This window comes from Schistocerca piceifrons, chromosome 9, assembly GCF_021461385.2.
Source record: "Schistocerca piceifrons isolate TAMUIC-IGC-003096 chromosome 9, iqSchPice1.1, whole genome shotgun sequence".
In the NCBI taxonomy this organism is placed as follows: Eukaryota; Metazoa; Arthropoda; class Insecta; order Orthoptera; family Acrididae; genus Schistocerca; species Schistocerca piceifrons.
Window position 1 is genome coordinate 119,319,703 of NC_060146.1, and position 22,404 is coordinate 119,342,106.

The 22,404-nt window shown below is 39.7% G+C and overlaps 1 protein-coding gene across 1 annotated transcript in view; it reads left to right on the top strand.

The window, feature by feature from the left end:
- LOC124717097 overlaps positions 1-22,404 on the top strand; it is a 357,007-nt gene that overhangs the window by 128,749 nt on the left and 205,854 nt on the right. Inside the window, exons 16-19 of the mRNA XM_047243803.1 lie at positions 1,652-1,825; positions 19,263-19,436; positions 19,902-20,075; positions 20,630-20,803. Coding sequence (XP_047099759.1) covers positions 1,652-1,825; positions 19,263-19,436; positions 19,902-20,075; positions 20,630-20,803 — 696 coding nt within the window. The remainder of the gene's footprint in view (positions 1-1,651; positions 1,826-19,262; positions 19,437-19,901; positions 20,076-20,629; positions 20,804-22,404) is intronic.

Below are 22,404 nucleotides of genomic sequence, written 5' to 3' on the forward strand. Positions count from 1 at the left end.
CTCTCAGCTTAGTAATTTTGAAAAGCTGGTTGTAACACTGCCACCCTTTGTTGAGAACTGAAGAAACTCACAAGATTTTCATACACTTAATAAGGGTACAAAATTGGATCTGTTGGAACAATTAGAGATTGTAATACATAGTGAGAAAAATAAAAGTACATTACATGAACAGGTTACAGGAAATGGAAACAACTTTTTAAAAAAATGAGATCTGGTACAACATCAGAGTCTATGCTTAGCTATTTCAGTTGTATTTATACTGCTGACCATCAGTACTTGATAAGATTTGAACTCCCAGACATGTCTGTGGGGACGTGCAATGTCTTCTATCATTGATGAGAGAGTATTTGATTTCTTGATTCTGCACACAAAGCACTCAGTTGCACTATACATATATTTGTGTGTTTGTACACAGAATTTCCTTTCGAGGAGGAATACAGACCGTGCACATGAATTTCCGTAGCTGAGACATTGTGTATGCTCACAGACTGCATATGCTGATTTATTTAATTTCACTTTACTGACTTGGCGAGTGATGTTAAAACATGATTTAGAAAGACATATTTACAAGGGAAATGATCACTAATTATATTTCTATTTTTATTACTTTTATGAGATTATTGTAGAAAATTCTGGTGATGAAGGCTTGCTCCTTTGGAACGCATCAGGTGTAGCACTTTTGCATTGTCAGAGGTGGTTGAGCCTGCTTTTTAACAATGAGTTCAACAGTAGTAGCCTTGCATCTGCCATGGATAAACTCAAATATCACACACTTTTAAAACAATCAATACTTTTTCCAGATATTAAGCATTATTAATTTGTATTGTTCTTTTTATATTCATTTATCCTCTTTAGCCATTTTTCTCCCCTTTTACAATTTTTGTATTTTGTTACTCCTTGGCTGTCCTGTTGGTTTTCCCATCTGTTTGCTATCCATGCCTCCCTTTCTGTTGTTTACCAGTGGCAACCTGTAAAGATGGTGGAGCCTTTCCTTCCTTGTGACTGTAGCTGATAAACTGTCCAACCGAGCAAGCACTCCATTTCTAGTGTCAACACTGTTGACGAAATTTTGAACATTTAATTCTTCTTTTTCCTCCCCGATGTGTCTCAGTTATCCTTTGTTTTACTTCTTGTTTTTTGTTTGTGCTTTCCCCATCTCCAACTTGTCAATTTCTTTGTCCACTTCTTCAGACTCTTCAGGCTCTCATGATTTGTCTATTGATGATACTCGAGTGTAAATTTTCTTCTAATCCTGCCCTGTTCTGTTTATCTCAACCTGCAATCCTGAGTACCTTCCCTGTATAATCCTTTGAAACTCATGTTTTGCAGAGAAAGAAGCCCCTTTCAAGTCCTTCGTGTATTTGTTTAGTAATTTTTGCTAGAATTTAACTTTATTTTGGGCTTGTAAACTTTACTCAAGATTAGTATTTTGAATTTGAAATAATTGAGTGATATAAATTCGTGCAAATGAGAAGTAGCTTGTTGACTGTATTCTTTTGGTCTTGCAGTACAGTGAAGCTTTAAAAGAAAAGAGGGAAGGAAAAGTACAACCTTCCAGAAGCATTCTCTGTTATATGTTTTGGCATTGTCTTACTCAATATTTGATTTCTAATGGCACGAGATATGATATTCCAAGTGCTATGTTAAACAGGTGCATTCCCAGCCATCTCAAGAATCTTCAGAGTCTACATCAAAACTAGAGGATGTGGGAAGAAGAAAGAGACAGAGTAGTGGCAATAAGGCTGCCACTGCCACCGTGATGAGTAGAGTGGAAGACAGTATTAGAAGCAAAGTTCATGCTGGAGATAAGAAACACACACAGGAGGTATGCATACATTTACATAGTTTTATGTTAGATAACTTAAGTGGGTATTTTAAGTATTTTTGCATACAGGAGCCCCAAATTCGACGTAGGGGTGATTTCCCTTTTATCTCTGCTCCACTTGTATACTTCCCTTAATGTAAGCAGAAGATAGATTGCTACTTATCATAAAGATGATACATTAAGTTGCAGACAGGCACAATTAAAAGACAATTAATCATTAGCTTTCTCCCACAGCCTTGATCTGAAAAAGAAAGAGAAACATGCACACGTTCACTCACTCAAGTAAGACACCTGCCAGAATGCCATTGGCATTCTGGTCTCAACAGCCAGAAATTGCAGTAATGTGTGTGTGAGGTGTTCTTGCTTGTGTGAATGAATGTGTGTGTGTGTGTGTGTGTGTGTGTGTGTGTGTGTGTGTGTGTGTGTGTGTGGGTGTGGGTGGGTGGGTGGGTGGGTGGGCGGGCCCGCGCGCGCGCGCGCCTCTGTGCGTGTGTGTGTTTTTCTGATGAAGGCTGTGGCTGGAAGATGGTGTACAAGTGTCGTTTGATTGTACTTGTTGGCAACTTAATGTGTCATCTGTACAGTAAGTGGCAATCTATCTTTTCCTTACATTGTTGATATTCCAATCTGGAGTTTCCACTGTTCGTACACTTTCCTAACTGCATCACATTCCTGGTACACCACTCAGTGTCATGGTCGGTAGTGGTCAAAATGTTTTGGCTTATCAGTGTGTGTAGCTGTGTATGTCTGCACCAATAATTTTCATTATAGTGTATATTCCAGTTTCGTCCCATTCCTTTCATGTATGGAGCATGGGAAGAATAATGGCTTGCACTACCCTGTTAGTCGTCGTTATTCTTTTGAGCAGTGAGCGTGTCAGTAGGAAATTTAGGCAGTAAGGAAGTCACAGCCTCCACTTTTCCTATAATGTTTTCCCTGTGCTCTGCTCTTAATTCAGCAGAAATAAGAAGGTTTTAGGCAAATTGTGTATTTGCTTCATCATCTGTCTGCCAACCCTTACAATTCAATAAAACTGTAACCAGATAAGTCGCTGTGCGTGATGTGAACATTAGGGGAAAGAATCCCCTGTCCAGTGGAGGTACCCGTATGTATATTATTGTCATTAAAATCCTTCTAAGTGTATTCACTCTTGATCTTAGAAAATAATTAAAATGCGGAAGTATCAAGGTTTTGGTCACCTTACAGTAACATTCCTCAGGGCACAGTTAATAATATAGGGAGTGGGTGCTTCAGTGTATCTCACCTCCGAAGGCATCAAAAGATCATGTACGTAACATTTCTCAAAATTTTATTGGCTCTAAAATATGACAGTACAATGATAAGAACAACCATTCTGTCTAGTGTTTTGTTTTCTGACAGTGTTAGTTGTGTGGTAACAGTGATACACTGCAGTACTGCGGATAGTCTTCACTGAATGCAATGGAAGAGCGAGTGCCAAGTTGCTGCCACTACGATGGTAGCCACATCGGAATACTTCTGCATCTGAGAGTGTTGTGTTACTCTGTGCTTTATGTTGTACATGTTGGTGATTGCATATGACAACATTCCCCACTGCTGTGAAGGTGCTTTCGCAGAAACAAAGATAATTGAAGTAACAACCTGAATAAATCAAAATTACATAATTACCCTACGACAAGCTGCAGAAGACTGCGGTTACCTAATACACTCCACAAGCCATTTTGTGATGTTGATGGAGGGGTCCTTTATGTAGCACTTTTACTTCTCCTTTTCCTGTTCCATTTGCAAATAGTACGTGAGAAGGAGAATTGCCTGTATGGCTCTGTGTGGTCTTGCATGTCTCTTATTTTAGCTTTATGGTCTTCTACTAGACATGCATAGCAAGAAGTATTTGTTGACTCTTTTTGAAACTTTACCAATAAACCACACTGTGATGCAGAACGTCTGTCTTGCAATGTCTGCCTCTGGTGCTGGTTGATCATCTCTCTGATGCTTTTGTGCTTACTAAATGAACCTCTAAAGAAATGCACTACTCTTCTTTGCATCTTCTGTATTTCCTCTGTCACTCCTATCTGATACATATCTCGTACTGATAAGCAGTATTAAAGTAATGATTGAACGAGTGTTTTGTAAGCTGTTTCCTTCATTAATGGACTACATTTCCTAAGGATTCTTCCAATGAATCTCAGTCTGGCATATGGCTTACTCATGATTAATTTTATGTGGTTTTTCCATTTCATATTGCTCCTAATGCATACTCCTAGATATTTTATGAAAGTAACTGTGACCAGTAATTATTCTGCACTTGTGTAATCATACAGCGAAGGTTCTTTCTGTCTGTATTCACATTGTGTTCATTTCTTTCATTATTTTGAAGATCAATTGCCACTTCCTGCACTGAGCGTCACTCCTCTGCAAGTCTGTCTGCATTTCACTATAATTTTCGAGAGTCGTGACTTCTCTGTATACAACAGTGTCAGCTGCAAAAAGCCTCGTGGAACTTCCAACATTATCTACTAGGTCATTTATATATATTATGAAAATTAGTTGTCCTATAACACTCCCATGGGGTATACATGAAGTCACTTTTGGTCTGAAGACTTATCTCCGTTCAGGATGTCATACTGTGTTCTGTTCATGAGAAACTCTTCAATTCAATCACACATTTAGTCTGATATTCTGTTGCTCAAATTTTGTTCATTAGGCTGCAGTTTGGAACTGTATCAAATGATATATGGAAGTCGAGGAACGTGGAATCTACCTGAGCGACTGTATATACTGTGTCTTGTGGATGAATAGAACAATTTCGGTTTCAAACTATCATTGTTTTCGAAACACATCTTGGTTCTTACAGAAGTGTCATGATATGCAAGCATAACATATATTCCAGAATTCTACAGCTGAACAATGTAAGAGATATAGGCTTATATAGCGAGGTTGTTCAACGGCCATTCTTGAAAATTGGGATGACCAGTGCTTTTTTCCAGTAATCGGGAACACTTCACTCCTCCAAAGATTAAAGTACACTGTTGCTAGAGAGGGGCAAGTTCTTTCAAATATTCTGTGTAGAAGAGGACCAGGATCAGTTATGTAAACGATGCTGCAAAACGATAGCCCTGCTTCCACCCCATGGGGTCTTCCCCAAATCAGCCAGCTGCATACGGGAACTGAGGATTTCCTCTGAACCCAGATGACAAGCGTTGTTCGTGCTTATGTGAGCCACTATTTGCAGCCAGATGCATCTAGTGCGCTCAGTTAGTGCTGGCAGAGCATCTCCCGCGTCTCATATGAGATAACCCGACAAGCAAACAGAGTGGACACTGAACTCCTTTCCTGACCTGCCCCCTGTTTTCCTGACAGGTTCCGTCAACTGGCTGTCGTTGGAGATCCCATTGAAAAGCAGTCCCACACTCTGCACTTCTTCGGACCTTCCGGGAAGGTCGGCCACAGTTTCAACAGATTAGGTATCTCGTGCTGGCTGAGATCTGCTTTCAGCAGTAGGCAATGCCTCAAACCTTGTTTAAGGGGCCACTCGCACAGCCAGTACCCACCTTAGCCTTCTGACCAGAGTTTCTTGACCCCGCAAATGTTCGCCGATCGCCGCCAGGTAAGTATCAACCGACTGGGATGTGCTAATCAGAAGATGCAGCAACATCGGGGAGCCCACATGATGCTATGGTTTCTAGAAATTCCAAAGCATTTGTCTCGGACACACCAACCCCACTGCTGTCCAGAGCAGCAGCCTGTTGCCTGTCAACCATGACTGGACACAGCTTCCATCTGTTTACAGACAGTGGCCAATTCCTCAAGCATCCTTACATAACAGGTGCAGTCCCTATCCACCTTTAATCAGTTATTGTCTGAACCACAGGTAATGTAACCCCAACTCTGGAAACAGAACTTATCCAACACAAACAGTCAAAAACAATGAAAACGTTTAGAGCAAAAACAAATAACACCACTAGAAACAGCTAAATAAACAGCTACTCAGAAGAATGTGAGAATGCCACTAAACTAAACAATGTATACAATCTGTATAGAAACAATAAGCTGCAGCTGCTGTGAACTCCTCTCTGCTAGGAGGCCGAAGCTCTCCCCAGTGTGTATCCCTGAACAACTTCTGAAGGTTTGTTGGTAGTACCCTGGCTCACTCTGCATTTTTGTATTATCATTCATTGTTGCAAGCAAAGGCCTCCCCAAAATTTTGAGCCTTGCAATAATTTTTTTCTTTTTTTGGGCTCTAATGTCTGATAGTGCCACATTACCCAAAAGTCGTACACACAGCATGTAGGCCTATGTGTCTTATTAAAATTAAAATTTGCATAACTCTGCCTGATGATGAGGTTTAAAGCCCAGAAATGAATAGTGTGAATAAAAGTAAATTTCGACTGTTTACAGTAAATTTGTAGTTTCTATTTACATTAACATCAGTCATGGTGAAGCTTAACCTCAAAGACCACGTTTAAAGCACATGTCCACTTTTGAACATGAAGTTGCCATGTTTGTGTGGGAACCGTTGCTTCTTTACAACATCTGTTTTATGGCAGCTGCAGTTGGAATGCCAGTGGCACAACTGCATCCTTTACCATCACTGACAGAGGAATGGCTTCTTGTTGGCAGAAGATGAGAACATGGGGCTAGGGAGGACTGGTGGTTCCCTCCTGGCTGCTGTGTCACTTCATCCACAGTGTAATTTAATGTATCTCTGCAGACTTTATGCAAGCAGTATGCCTGGAGCTTAAGAATTCTGTCTTGATTAACCATTCTTGTGATCCATGTTTTCAGAATATACTGCAGGTCTCTTTTCAAGTATCTGCCAGTTCACAGTTTTCAGTATTTCTGTTAAGGAGCCATCTTCTCTGTCCTCATCTGTAAATGCTTCCCTGTTGCTCTCATCTGTGTTTCCTACTTGTCTCAATGAAAGTGCTGCAGTCAAATGTCAGAGCGAAAACAATATTGTTTTGCTTTTGTTCAAAAGTTTGTGTGTACACATATTGCCACGTGTGCTGTAGTGGTTTCTTGTCATAAGTCTGTCATGTTCAGAAATGAAGTGGACAAATGAGAGAACAATTAATTTTATAAATCCGATTCTTCTACAATCGGCAGTTCTGGGATGTCAAAATTATTGTCTAAACACAATCTTCAAATCTGTGCCAAATGCGAGGCAAAGAAATTACATAGGAAGAGCGGAAGTGCAGGTTGGTCCTCATCTGTATTGTTTGCCTTTGATGTTTTCAGTGTCATACTGTCTAAAGATGTAACTAAAGAAAGAATTGGTAGTGCAAACAGAGGTGTATGCCAGTGACCAAAAATAAAATGAAAATAAAAATCTTTCAGCAGTGTGTACTTCTGGTGCCATGAGGTTTATTGATGAATAGTGAACTTAAAAGAGGTATATTAAACCTATCTGTGAATCACCAGCAGTTAATAATTGAAAAGTGATCACCAATCGGGTTGTAACTGGTATGCAGTGTCTCATAATAGTGTCAGTTTTATCATTTGTCAGACAAATTGTGTGTACTAGATATTTGAAAGTGTGTCTTCATGTTGTGGTAAATTTCTGGACTAGGTATGTTTCTAACATCAGTCCACTAGTTAAATTTTCTTAAGTATTCCTCTTACTTGAAAAAGAAAGCATCCACAAAGCCTGATTTATCTTGTTATTTCTAACTTCATTCCCTGTTTAATGTAAAAGCAATAGAGCAGCACTCACTCCCGTTAGCACACATTAGTTCATTTATGGCAGTAGCGTGGCCTCTCGTAAAAACTTACAGCCTGCAAGAGCACTGAAACAAGCGTTGCTGGGCAACAGTGGCCAGTAATGTTGTAGTACATATGGCTGCAATTTGTGTGGCCACAGTGTTGCCAGACAACATCGTCAGGATGTGCTGTTGGCAATATGCAATTTTTATGATCTGTGTAAACATACCTTGTGTTCTCCTGCAACACCAGTCCGTGACCACTCATCTGGCCCTTCCTTGCATATGCTGAATGATCATGGCTGCCTCAGACTGTTACGAATCCCCTACTCTTGAGCAGTCATGTATGTTTGTATGTGTGTTGTTGCTGTTGTGGTCTTCAGTCCAAAGACTGCTTTTTTGCAGCTGTCGACACTCCTTTGTCCTGTGCAAGCCTCTTCGTCTTTGCATAACTACTGCAAACTACATCCATTTGAACCTGTTTGTTATGTTCAAGCTTTGGTCCCCCTCTACAGTTTTTAGCTGTCACACTTCCCTCCAATACCATATTGACTATTCATTGATGCCTCAGGACATGTGCCTTCTTCTGATTCCTTTTTTAGTCAAGTTGCACCATAACTTTCTTTTTTCACCCCTTCGATTTAATACCACCTCATCAGTTATTCATTCTATCTGTGTAATCGTCAGTATTTTTCTGTAGTCTCACCACATTTGAAAAGATTCTCTTTACTTCTCTTCTTAGTTGCTTATCATCCGTGTCTCACTTCCACACAAGCCTACACTCCAAACAAATACCATCAGAAGAGGCTGCCTTACACTTAAATTTGTTTCATGCTAACAAATTTCTCTCTCTCAGAAATACTTTACTTACTGTTACCAGTTGGCATTTAGTATCCTCTCTACTTTTGTGATCATCAGTTATTTTTCTGCCCGAATAGCAAAATTCATCTACTACTTTTAGTGTCTCATAGTCTAATGCAATTCTCTAGTCATTGCCTGATTACCAATTTCCATTACCATTGTTTTACTTTTGTTGATGTTCATCTTATAACCTCTTTTCAAGGCAGTATCCATTTCGTTCAGTGTCTCTTCCAAATCCTTTTCCATCTCTGACGGAATTGCAGTGTCATCAGCAGACCTACACAAGTCCTTGTGTGGGTTGTACAAATATTTTATAAGCTATCTCTTCTGTAGGTCGACTACTATTTCCAGTGCAACAATAAATAAAAGCCTGCCTGTTGCCTTATCTACAAAATAGCCACTTTATATCCTCATTAACTGTCGTTACCAGTTATTTTCATAAATTGAATGACTCTGTGACTGCCAAGTGAGATTTTGCACAATATCCCAACAGGATGTTTGCCGGTCCAGTTCCTACGATTTAAGCTCGTGTCTGTCTCTAATGACCTTGTCATCAGTGGACCTGTAAAACTGTAATCTTTCTTTTTTTTCCACTTGTAACTTTTCAACCACAGGTTCAGAATAAAATGCCAAACATGACAGCAAAATATGTCACTGATCAAAAGTCTCTTTCTTTTTCCCTCTCTTACGGCTGATTTGACCTGTGTCATTTATCTTTTACATTGGTCAGGTACCTCAAACTCTTATTTAATAGGTGCAGCTCCAAGCTTCATCTCAAGAGCATCCAAAGTCTGAGTCATTAATGAAAACTCTGGAAAGGAGAAGAGAGAAAATAAGGTACAGGAAGATGCAGGCCTATTGTGTAACATGTAAAACGGAACATAACAACAAAGATGCAGTCACTGGCGGTGACAGGAAATCGTTACGTGCGGTATGCAAACAATTAGAAATATTTCTGTGAGCTCTGGTGCATGCAGAGTAGCGTAGCGGTTAGTGTTGCCAGTAAAAATATTGCTGCAGGCTGTGGTGCATGCAGTGTGGCGTAGTGGCAGCATTGCCGGCTTGCATGCTGTTGATCACCAGTTCAAGTCTGACCACCAGCAGTTATTTGTTGTTTACTGTTTATCATATTTAGAGGGTTTGTATTGTTTGGAGTATTTTATGTTTGTTTAAATAGCAGCATTTTGGGGTATTTGATGTTTGTTGTTTGTATAAATAGATGCACTCTCCTAACAGGAGTTCAGTTCTGTTATGGCTGTAGATTGTTGTTCGTTGTAAATGTGGTTTCAGTGCTAAGTGTTATATTACACTGTCGATCCTGCTATTGGATTTGGATTTCATTCTGGTTACAATGTAACAGTATTAATGTACCCAAGTCAAAAAAGTCCAGGACAAGTACTTTAAAAGAAAGAACAGTAAAATTTATAAAAAACGAAGTTTTAATGAGGATGGCAAAAGTGTACTATAATTTCTTTTGTATCACATACAAGTATTATATTCCTCTTTGTAGACATATAGTAACAAAATAAATTTTAAATAACGTATCAGAAAGAATCATACACACTGGTTTTCACCAGTGCTCAATAATTCAATTAAAGAAGAAGGCTAAGTCTACTTAAGCATGAGGTTTGTTGAATAACCAGTAAATGATTCATTCCATTTCGTTGTAATATACAATGCAAATAACTTGCGCAACATGTAATAAAACTTCTTTGTTGGCCAGTAATTATTTATTATTTTAGACATTCTATTTTTCTTCACTCTTGTGATGTTATCTCTCCGTTTATTTCTATACTCCTTGATCTGTTTGTGTTTTTAAGTCATAGTTCTTGACTGATTGTTGTACTTTTTGTCGTATCAGATAGTCTGTATCCAGCTGTTGTTCTTAAAAACCTAATTTCTGCAGTTTACAGTCCTCTTAGATTGTGTGCATCAAAATTGCAGCTGCCAAACTCATGTTTTAGTGTATGCATTGCATAACATTATGATTTTGTCTCGCGTGAAGAGTATTGTGGATTGTGATTCCCAGATTGTGACCAATGCCCCTTCATATTCCTCCATTCCCGTTCCCTCCCCAAAATCTCTCGCACCAATGGGAACAAGGAATTGGGGCAGGTGGTTTGCATCCACATCAGATCACTGATTTTGGCTCTGTAAGTTTGAATCATATAAAATTTCATTCAAAGTTAACAGCTGTTAATTAATTATGGTTTTGTAATAACCATTGAGAAGTTGAAAGTAGATAGGATTCATTTTTCAAATCACATGCAAAATATATAACAAATCAAGTGTTGTGTGTGTGTGTGTGTGTGTGTGTTAATTTTGCTTTTGTGTTCGTAAACTGATGACATGGCATATTGTCATCCATAAAAATTCCATCATTGTTTGGGAATATGAAGTCTGTCAGTGGCTGTAAGTGGTCTGCAAGTAGCTAAATGTGACCATATTTAGTCAACAATCGGTTAAGTTGGACCGGAAGACCCAGTCCATTCCATGCAAACACAGCCCATACCATTATGGTGCCATCACCAGCTTGCGCAGTGCCTTGTCAACAACTTGCTATAGCATCTTAACACCAAATTTTGCTGCAATGGCCTAACAGATACATTCATCTCACATCCTACATTGATTTCTGCAGTTATTTCATGCAATGCTGTTTCTCTGTTAACACTGACAATTCTAAGCAAATGCAGTTGCTCTCGGTCATTAAACAAAGGCTGTCAGCCACTGTGTTGTCCGTGATGGGAGGTAATGCCTAAAGTTTGGTATTCTCACCACCCTTGACACTGTGGATCTCAGAATATTGAATTTTCTAATGATTTCCGAAATGGAATGTCCCATGCTTCTTGCTCCAACTAGCAGAATTGAAGCTCTGAGGACGAGTTGTGAGTCGTGCTTGGGTAGCTCTGATGGTAGAGCACCTGCCTGCGAAAGGCCAAGGTCCCCGAGTTCGAGTCTCAGTTCGGCACACAGTTTTAATCTGCCAGGAAGTTTCAGCCATATTATTGTTTTTAGTTGTTACTCTTATCGCAATATTCTGGGGGAGGAGGGGGGGGGGACAAAAACAGTAGTCCTTATTCATTCCTACAAATTATTTGTTTGGTGCACAATTTGTGGAATAATCAACATTTTATTGATACAAACTGTTGCCCATTTTTGTCGCATTACAATACACCGCATTGTCTCCTTATTTGTCAAATTATTGCAGTATCACAGTTCTGCGTGGGTGACTTAGTTGTGAATTGTTACCAGATTAGTTAGGCCTACTTGAAACCTTCATTTGCCCCGACACCCTCACAGCCCTGTGTTTTGTAGACTGACTATGTGAACGAACATATATACTGAAATCTCACCACACTGCAATGCACACTCTACAACAGGCCCATTTAGGAGGCTATTAGACTGTTGCTGGGAAGAGAGCACTTGTTGGTAAAACAGAGCAGTTGGACGTAGTTATGTAGTGCAGGGGAAGTGCAAACTGTTCACTCTTTTCCAAGGAATAATGACATCTTAATGTTCGCTATAGCCTTAGACGTGAGCATATGCTCATATAGTTCTGGCACGGTGCCCAAAATAGAAAGTAACTCATTTTAAATCAGTGAAAAGCAGTATGGTGTCTGGGTTAGGAACATCAAAGTGAAGTTTAAACATATCGACGCGACAGTGCTGAACGCCTAGCTACAGTTACAACTTGCAGTGCTACAGTGTTACAAATATGTATTTATCTACATCCAGGGTATTTGTGTTTAGCATGTGAATAAAACAGTCACAAAATAAAAGTTGATGTCAATTTTGGCTTCATCCAAAAATGACATTCGTCATAAGGCTGCACTGGTCACAAGAAATATTGTGTTTCATACTTAGGAGTCCTGTATTCTTCTCTTCATCGATTAAAAAAATTTAAGTTTCATTTAATTGCTGTTTCTCATCAATGTGACAGTCTCAGAAAATAATTTACCACAGAGGGCTCTAGTTAGCGACTTTGAAGCGATAAATCTCCATAGAGCTAATAGTAACAATCACAGAATAGATTTGTTGGTGACAGTTTCTCATGTAGATTTACCTCATTCTGATTCCTCCCTTCTTTCCCTTGAATTTTCCTTGCTATTATTTGCTACGAGTTGGGAGTTCACCACAGCTGTGGCACAAGCGTGAGACAGCTTACATGAGTAGATCGGCGAATGATTCCGCTCTAAAAGATGACGCCTCACGATGCTCGGCATTCACAGTGTGAGAGGATTTGCTCGAACGACTCGATAGGCGTACGTGTCTACTTGAGTTTCTTGTATTGAATCCAAAATGCCCCCAAGAAGACTGTAAATTTGTGAGACAGAATTGCTAGCAAGTACTTACACCCCCCCCCCCCCCCCCCCCCCGCCCGCCCCTCTCAGGGAAGAGAGAGAGAGAGAGAGAGAGAGAGAGAGAGAGAGACGTTGGGCAAGGTTAAGATGGAAGGGTAGATAACTCAGACCACTTATGAGAGTTATGGAGGCACCCACCAGTCGTGAGGACGAGAGGGAGATAGTCGTGCACACTTTGTCCTCCATTTGTATGATGGCAGATGGCACTGAGTGACCTCATCAGTGATCTAGAACTTCCCAACCGGGCAGAACTTTTGATTCCACATTTGAAACAGTGATTCATCTGGCAATCAGTGTGTGCGTCATCACCAGGATATTTCTCTGGTGAGGCAAAGCGTCAAAGTGAAATGCAGACCTGTCGTGTCAAGTGTCTGGCAAGCTAATGGGGAGGACAAAAATGGGACACAGCTTCTAGTTTTTGTGCCCTGCAAAAAAGACCCGTTGTTGGGACCTCCTGAGAGTGACTTTGTCTGGCTGAATACCTGAGAAAGTTGTGAAATTGTCGTACACCACAAAAACTTAAAATCGCAGACAATTTTGTTTTTCGCCAGCAGCTCTTGGCAATTTTGGAAAAAAAAAATATTTTTTGTAAGTATTTCATTAGAGTTACAGTCAAAGTCTGGTTGTAAGCAGTAAGCTGAAGAAACATGAAAGTAATGAGGAGTGAGGAGTTGCAGAAATGAGAATAGCAATAAACTTCTCAAAATTGGGGGCCACAAAATAGGCAAAGTGAGGAAATTCTGGTACCTTGGAAGCAAAAGTAACATGTTACAGATGAGGCGTGGGTGACATAAAAAGTTGATCGGCACAGGCAAGTAGGGCATTCCTGGCCAAAAGATGTCTACTAGTATCAAACCTAGGTCTCAATTTTAGGAAGAAATTTCTGAGAATGTGTGTTTGGAGCACAGTATTATATGATAGTGAGTTGTGGACTGGGGGAAAACCAGAGGAGAAATGAATCGAAGTGTTTGAGATGTGTGCTACAGAAGAGTGCTGAAAATTAGATGGACTTGTAATATGAGAATAAGGAGGTTCTCTGCTAAAAAAAAAAGTAAATGTTGTGTGACTAGGGCCTCCTGTCAGGTAGACCATTTGCCAGGTGCAAGCCTTTCGATTTGACGCCACTTCAGCGACTTGCACGTCAATGGGGATGAAACGATGATGATTAGGACAACACAACACCCAATCCGCGAGCGGAGAAAATCTCTGACCCAGCCTGGAATTGAACCTGGCCCCTTAGGATTGACATTATGTTGCACTGACCACTCAGCCACCAGGGGCGGACAGTTCTCTGCTGAATCGTCAATGGTAGAAATGGTGGAAACATGGAAAAGGAGGAGGATGTGATAGGACATGCTAAGACATTGGTGAATAACATCCGTGGTACTAGAGGGTTCTGTGGAGGTTGTATACTGTAGTAGGGGAAGACGGAGATTGGAATATACCGTATTTACTCGAATCTAAGCCGCACTTTTTATCCGGTTTTTGTAATCCAAAAAATTGCTTGCGGCTTACAATCGAGTGCAAAGCAAGTGGAAGTTCTGAAAAATATTGATGGGTGTTGCCACAACTAACTTCTGCCATCGAATATATGTAGCACTACACAGGCATGCTTTGTAGGCACAAAGATAAATACTGGCGCCAAATCCTCTGCGTCAGTAAATAAATTTAAAAAAAGATGGAAGATGAGCTTTTTTTTCTCTGCCCCGAGTTTCAACCACTGCATTTTTCATACATTATCCAACGAAGTAAATACAAATTCTGTGTTGTTCATCTTCGAATGTAGCAGCATTTCAATGTGCTATGAAAATCCGACTGGCAAGACTGTTTGGGATGTGTGTCAATATGGCCAACTCTACTCGTCAATATGGCCAACTCTATGTTCTGAATTTTTTCCTACCTGTGAGAAGAGATGGTTGCTAAAAGTAACTTTTACGAATTGTGAATCACATGCAGTATTCTCTTCACCATAAGAATAATACGATTATAAACATTTTGCTATGTATTTTTTCGTGTTTGCTGCTATCTCATTTAAATCCTGTCTGCCTAATAAATTACGAAACTAGAGTGAGACAACAACAAACGCGAAAGAATATTCATATCATGTCATGTTTATATTCGTATTATTCTTATGCCTAATAGTGAGACAGTCAGAAATGAAGCACAGCAATTGACTAGATTTTTAAATCTAAGATGACTCTAATTTCTGTGCAGAATGTAATGTACTAAAGAGGTGCCTGCAAAGATTTTCAAACGGAGAAAATTTTTCGCTAAACTCTCGTTCAGAACATCTTCTATCATACGCAGTCTATTATTTGGTTCTTGTTGATCGTTATCAAAGAAAGCAGCAGTGTAAGTAACAACAAATAGCAGTCTCTCTCTCTCTCTCTCTCTCTCTCTCTCTCTCCCCCTCCCCCTCCCCCTCCCCCTCCCCCTCCCCCTCCCCCTCCCCCTCCCCCCCTTTTTTTAAAATTTAATTTGTAAGCGGCGGCAGTGAGCACAAAAGCAAGCCATGCCGCAAGCGGCGGCAGGCCGTAAACACGCACTATCAGAATGCGACAAACAATGCATGATACAGTACAGTAATGAATTTTCAGCTTCCGTGCGGTTCTAAGCGCGTCAGTTTGGAACCGCGTGACCGCTACGGTCGCAGGTTCGAATCCTGCCTCGGGCATGGATGTGTGTGATGTCCCTAGGTTAGTTAGGTTTAAGTAGTTCTAAGTTCTAGGGGACTGATGACCTCAGTAGTTAAGTCCCATAGTGCTCAGAACCATTTGAATTTTCAGCTTAGAGTGACATAAACACCTATAACAAAGAAAATTGCGCTTATCAGATCAAAGAAAAAGAAGCAACCAATTCAAACCAGACGAAGCACATGAAAAAGGAAGGGTACCTGTATAAATACAGACGGAGCGCCTGACGCATAGCAATGGATACCTGGTAAAGCTTAACTGCTAAGCTTACGACTCGAACCAAACTACTGTAGCTGTACCGTCATTCATTCGAACTAAATTGTGTCTCATATTACAATGGACCAACTTTGTTTCAATTTGGAGATGCAGCCTAAAACTTTTCTCTCCCCTTGAATTTCGAGTCTCAAATTTCAGGTGCGACTTAGATTCGAGAAAATTTTTTTTCCTTGATTTCGAGTGTCATTTTTTAGGTGCGGCTTAGATTCGAGTAAATATGGTAAGCAACAAATAACTGAAGATGTTGGATGTAAGGGCCTTTCTGAGTTGAAAATGTTGACACTGGAGCAGTAGTCCTGGGATGCTACATCAAACCAGTCAAAAGACTGATGTGTAAATGACATGCTTTACTAACAGTGTTTCTTCCAGTACACCATTAACGAATGGAACACGAAAGTGGAGGAGTTGTTAAGCTACACTCCAGCATGCACTGCAAACCAGCTTGTAGAGTGTAAATGTGAATGGTTAATTATTATTAGAATGTTAATGGAGATACAGATATATTCAATGGTATGATTCTCCTAGTTACGAACAGGACAGGCCATACGTGGCATGTGGTTGTGAAGCTGTTCGTTCAAAGGCATAACATCAAATATTGATGCTTTTTTTCTTTGCACCAGCACGGGACGTAGCCCTCGGACATGTGTGGTTGACCCTTTCTGAAACTACTGTGATTGTCAATGAGCAACAGAACAACAAACATGGAATCACCTATGATTTCTGAGGTCTTCTTGATGTGATTCATTGTTGATATTTTTTTGGGTTCTAGCCAGGCATATGATTTCCTTTATTTGCACACAGTTTTGGCAGCTGACCTTGCCATTTTCTTCAGGAAGTCTGAACAGTTTTGAACATATGCTCAATGCATGGACTCCATCCAGACTGTGAAGTATTAGTGGGAAATCTGTAGTTTTTATGGATCAGTGGCAGCAAAGAGTCAATACGCAAACCTCAGTTTTTCTTCTTGTTTCTTTGCCTTCCTTTGGTCTGTGACAGATGCTCAGGATTTTTTATCTGAGTACACATTCTTTTCCAACACTATTTATAGCATATGTCCAAAATTAACACAGCTGTGGGAGAGATCCAGACCAAAAATGGTAAACTTAAGTTTTTTTATTTTTTTATTTTATTTTATTTTTTTATATGCACTTTGCACACCCAATCCATTTAAATCTCATCAACAGAAGTGAAAGATTTGCCTTGTAATGTTAAAGACTGTGTGAGCCTCTGTGGGAAGACTGAATCCAGTGCCCACATGACATGTCGTATGTGTATCAGCACGTCAAAGCAGTTGAGGAGAGGTGATAGGATGTTCAGGGAAAGAGCCCACTGAGACAGGTGAGCGTATCAGCCTGGAATATAAGCAGGAAATGCAGTACAACAAAACCAGTATTATGATGCGGACTCAATGTGTCGGCAGTTTCAGCAAGATTTGAGATCTAGCGCTCACTTTATTAATATTCCACCTGATAGTACATTCATCAGAGCTGGAAAAGAAATGTTTAAAGGTTAACTGTTACTAGAAGTCAAACAGAGCATGACTGCACGTCAAATCCTGAAACTGAAGTGAGCATACATAAAAAGAATGCAGTGAGCTCCTGAAGGAGAGCACTAGCTCAGCTGTAATAACTGTGTGTGTCAAACAGAGTACTGGACTGGGTTTATCCATCAAGTAACCACCTACATTTAAGTTGGAACTCTCCCTAATCTGCCAATGGTCTGCTATCATGAACATTTACTATTTGATGTGCTGATGTAGTAAGCAGCTTAAGTCACTTAACAAAAGAAATTCTTCAGGTCAGATTGTATATGTGTTAGGTTCCTTTCAGCGTATGCTGATGAAATAGCGCAATTTTTAACAGGCATACACAACCACACATTGACAAAGATCATTACCTGAAGGCTATAAAGTTTTGCCGATCACAGTGATACACAAGAAAGGATGAAGAAGTAATCTGATGAAACAGATTTGATGCAGTTCTCCACACGAGTATATCGTCTGAAGTCCTTTTATCTCAGTGTAACTACTGCAATCTATATCCATTCGAACCTGCGTGCTTTATTGCTGTGGTGTCCCCTACGGTTCCCCCTCCCTTTCCACTTCTCCTCATTACAAAATAGTTTTATTATTGATGCCAAGGGATGTGTCCTATCAGCCTGTCTTCTTTTTGTCTAGTTGGGCCATAATTTTTTTATCGTCCCCTTTTGTTTAAGCACCCCTTTATTGTATTTTCTTCTTGTCTGAATTATTTACTTCAATACAAGTTTACACTCAAAGCTTGTATTCTCATCTTGTCTGAATTATTTACTTCCATACAAGTTTACGCTCCAGACAAATACTTTATGAAAATAGTCCTTGATGCTTTTTATTAGGTGTAAAAATATCTCTCTCATTTAGAAAAATTCTTCTTGCTGTTATTAATCTGCATTCTGAGCCCTCTTTACTTCACTCGCCATCAGTTCTTTTCGGCCCAAGCTGCAAAACTTGTTTATTACTCCTTAGATTTTCCAATCTAATTTGCTCTTTACGCTCCCCTGCCCTTGTTTTTCTTCTTATGCTTATCTTACAACCTCTTTTCAAGAGACTCACCTTTCCATTTGATGGATCTTATAATCTATCACTGACTCTATGACAAAATTACAATGTCATATGCAAACCTTACAGTTTTTTTTCTCTTGTCCCTGAATGCTAATGTTTTTTCCTGATTTTCTCCTTTCTTTCCTTTAGTGCTAGTATAATGTACAGATGTGTATCATTGTAGTTAGGCTACAATCCTGTCTCAGTTTCTTCTCAACGTTACACTCTCTCTGACGTCCTTCGACTGCAATCTGATTTCTATACAAGGCTAAATAACATTTTGACTGTTGTTCTTTATCCCTGATAACTTCAGAGTGTCAAAGATTGTATTCTATTGATCATTGTCAACAGTTTTTTGTAAATTTACAAATGCAATAAATTTTGATTTGTCCTTTACTTATGGTCTAAGAATAAGTTGTAGGGTCAGTACTCCCTCATATGTTGCTACATTTCCCCAGAAGACAAACTAATCTTCTGCCAGTTCTTGCAGTTTTCTGTAGATAATTAGTGTAGTATTTTGCACCCGTGACTTATTAAACTGATGCCTCAGTAATACTTGCGCCTTTCAGCAAAGATGCCTCAGTAGTGCTTGTGTCTTTGAGCATGCACTTAGATGTTAACATTGATACTTCTACAGTTTCAATGTGTGCTGTGGCAGAAAGCATGTAAAAAATGTTTAACCTCTATTGTATTTGATTTAAAACTAGATCTTCCGAAATTATTCACGTTTTTATTGTCAGAAATTGCCTGACTATCAGGACCAGTGTATGTTTAAGGTACACATGACTGGCCTGGGTGTCGGTTTGTTCCTGATGAAGACAATGGTGAGTATCTGAGAAAGCTCAAGTATTGAATGAAACACTGTGAGGTTCAAAGACCGAGAAAATAGTGCGCATTAAAACTGCCATGTTTGAGGTAATGAGGCTCACATGCATACACAGAAGCACTGACATACGATGTGGTTTATGACTCCTGATTCTCATGTTGCAGCGGGCTCCTGCCACTTCGGTAAGCGTACAAGGAAAGCGTTTCAAGGCTGACCAAGTACCAGAAGACCTGGAAAGAAAGAAAAAGAGGAGGAACAACCAGAGCACCATGGACCAAGCCAAGAGTCATGATACAGAAGAAGTTAATGCTGACAGCAGTAAAAAGTCTACACAGGAGGTATGCATATAAAGCTAAAAGTTTTTCAGTATCATTGTGATAACAAATGCATAGATCTGTAAGACGGGGAAGAGGAGTCCATTTAATGACCCTCCCCCCCCCCCCCCCCTCTCTCTCTCTCTCTCTCTCTCTCTCTCTCTCTCTCTCTCTCTCTCTCTCTCTCTGTTTCATGCTGGGCAGCCTGATATAAAAGCACCACTTTTGAAGTCCATTTTTTTTAACTTATGTGTAGTACACTGATTTACATTCTGATTGCCTTTTGGACTACAACACTTCTGCATTTATTCTGTGCTGCCAGTACATATGTGATGATATAACATTATTTGTTGGTTGTATGTTAAATGAGAGTGTAAAGGATCCTCTGTGTCCTGCACTACTACAGAAATGAAAAGCACACACAGAATACAAACTCTTCCAAGCAGGCTAATGTACGCATTGATTTGTGATGTCACATTCTCACTACAGGAGGCTCCTGTGACTGCAGCAAATAAATCTAGACATCGTTCCAAGTCTGAAACGAGACCAGAAGAACTGGAAAAGAGAACAAGGAGCAGCAGTGGCCTAAAGACAGTGGACAAGGACAAGAGTTCTCCTGCAGAGTTTGTCAAAGCTGATGATAATAGAAACTCAGCACATAAGGTATAGAAATAGAGTTAACAATTTTTGGATTAGACAATACAGTTTGTTCACTGTTCCAGTCATTATTTAGCATGTACATGTTAAGAAAGGAAACCCACTTTTTTGAATATGCTCTGATTTCACACACACACACACACACACACACACACACACACACACACACACACACACACACAAAGTCGTGTGTTAAAGAAGTGCTGTAAAATGCTGTAAAATAAGTCCCATTAGAAGTGCAGTTTCCGTTTCAGGCTGAGCAACATGATATAAAAACATGGTTTTTGGAGTTTATTTTTTTAACTTACGTGTTGTACACTGACTTACATTACAGCTGCCTTTTGGACTACAGCACCTCTGCATTTATTCTTTGCTGCCAGTACATTTGTGATGTTGTAACATTATCACATCAAATATTTGTTGTCTGTACATTAAAGGAGAGTGCAAAGGATCCCCTGTGTCCTGGACTACTACAGAAATGAAAAGCACTCGTGGAGTACAAACTCTTCAAGCAGGCTGATTTTTGCATTGATTTGTGACGTCACATTCTTGTTGTGCAGGAGACTCCTGTGACTTCAGTAAATAAATCTAGACATCGTTCCAATTCTGAAACGAGACCAGAAGAATTGGAAAAGAGAACAAGGAGGAGCAGTGGCCTAAAGACAGCGGACAAGAAAAAGAGTTCTCCTGCAGAGTCTGTCAATGCTGCTGATAATAGAAACTCACCACAGAAGGTATAGAAATAGAGCTAACAATTTTTCGTTTAGACAATTTAGTTTGTTCATTATTCCAGTCAGTATTCAGTATATAGATTTTAAGGAAGGAATTCCACTTTTTGAATATGTTGTGATTTGTACTGCATGAAATGTCTACACAGGAGGTATGCATATAATGCTAAAAGTTTTTCAGTATTGTTGTGAAAACAAATGCAGAGATCTGTAAGACGGGGAAGAGGATTCTATTAATTGAATCTCCCCCCCCTCCCCTCCCTTGCGCGCACACACACACATATCCATCCGCACATACACAGACACAAGCAGACATTTGTAAAGGCCAAATGTCTGCTTGTGTCTTGTGTATGTGCGGATGGATATTGGTGTGTGTGCGAGTGTACACCTGTCCTTTTTCCCCCTAAGGTAAGACTTTCCACTCCCGGAATTGGAATGACTCCTTACCCTCTCCCTTAAAACCCACATCCTTTCGTCTTTCCCTCTCCTTCCCTCTTTCCTGACGAAGCAACTGTTGGTTGCGAAAGCTTGAATTTTGTGTGTATGTTTGTGTTTGTGTGTCTATCGACCTGCCAGCGCTTTCGTTTGGGAAGTCACATCATCTTTGTTTTTAGATATATATATCTCACACACACAGGTGTTAAGGAATGCTGTAAAACAAGTTCCATTAGAATTGTAGTTTTGCAGCTTCTGTTTCAGGCTGGGCAGTGTGACATTTTTCTTAACTCATGTGTAGTACATTGATTTACATTCTCATTGCCTTTCGGACTACAACACCTCTGCGTTTATTCTTTGCTGCCAATACATCTGTGATGATATAACATTATTTTTTGGCTGTATGTTAAATGAGAGTGTAAAGGATCCTCTGTGTCCTACACTACTACAGAAATGAAAAGCCCAAACAGAATACAAACTCTTCCAGGCAGGCTAATGTGCAAATTGATTTGTGACATCACATCTCACCATAGGAGGCTCCTGTGACTGCAGCAAATAAATCTAGAAATCGTTCAAAGTCTGAAACGAGACCAGAAGAACTGGAAAAGAGAACAAGGAGCAGCAGTGGCCTAAAGACAATGGACAAGGAAAAGAGTTCTCCTGCAGATGATAATAGAAACTCAGCACATAAGGATAGAAATAGAGCTAACAATTTTTGTTTTAGACAATATAGTTTGTTCATTAATCTAGTCATTATTCAGTATGTAGATTTTAAGGAAGGAATTCACTTTTTTAGTATGTTCTGATTTGTATGGCGTTCATGTCTTAAAAAATTGCACTGCATTGTATTCACTGTTGGCACACTTATATATATCTGTAGAGGTGAGCACACACATTTTTTCCCCTTGTTAATACCAATCAGTTATTGATTTAGAAGATGCCAATGAACCATCATATTTCATTTCTTTGGGGACAGTAGATACATGAGCAAAAGAAAGTAAATATATTCACTTTAGTCCTAATCGTCATTGGATTCACAGTATAACGTACTGCACTCACCAGCTCCTAGGTGGCACTGTTCTCTTTGCTTTTGGTAAGTTTCACTGTTGTCATGTAAATTCACTTTGCGCTCTTGCGAAGTGCCACTCTCCGTTTGCAAAATTGGAGAATAA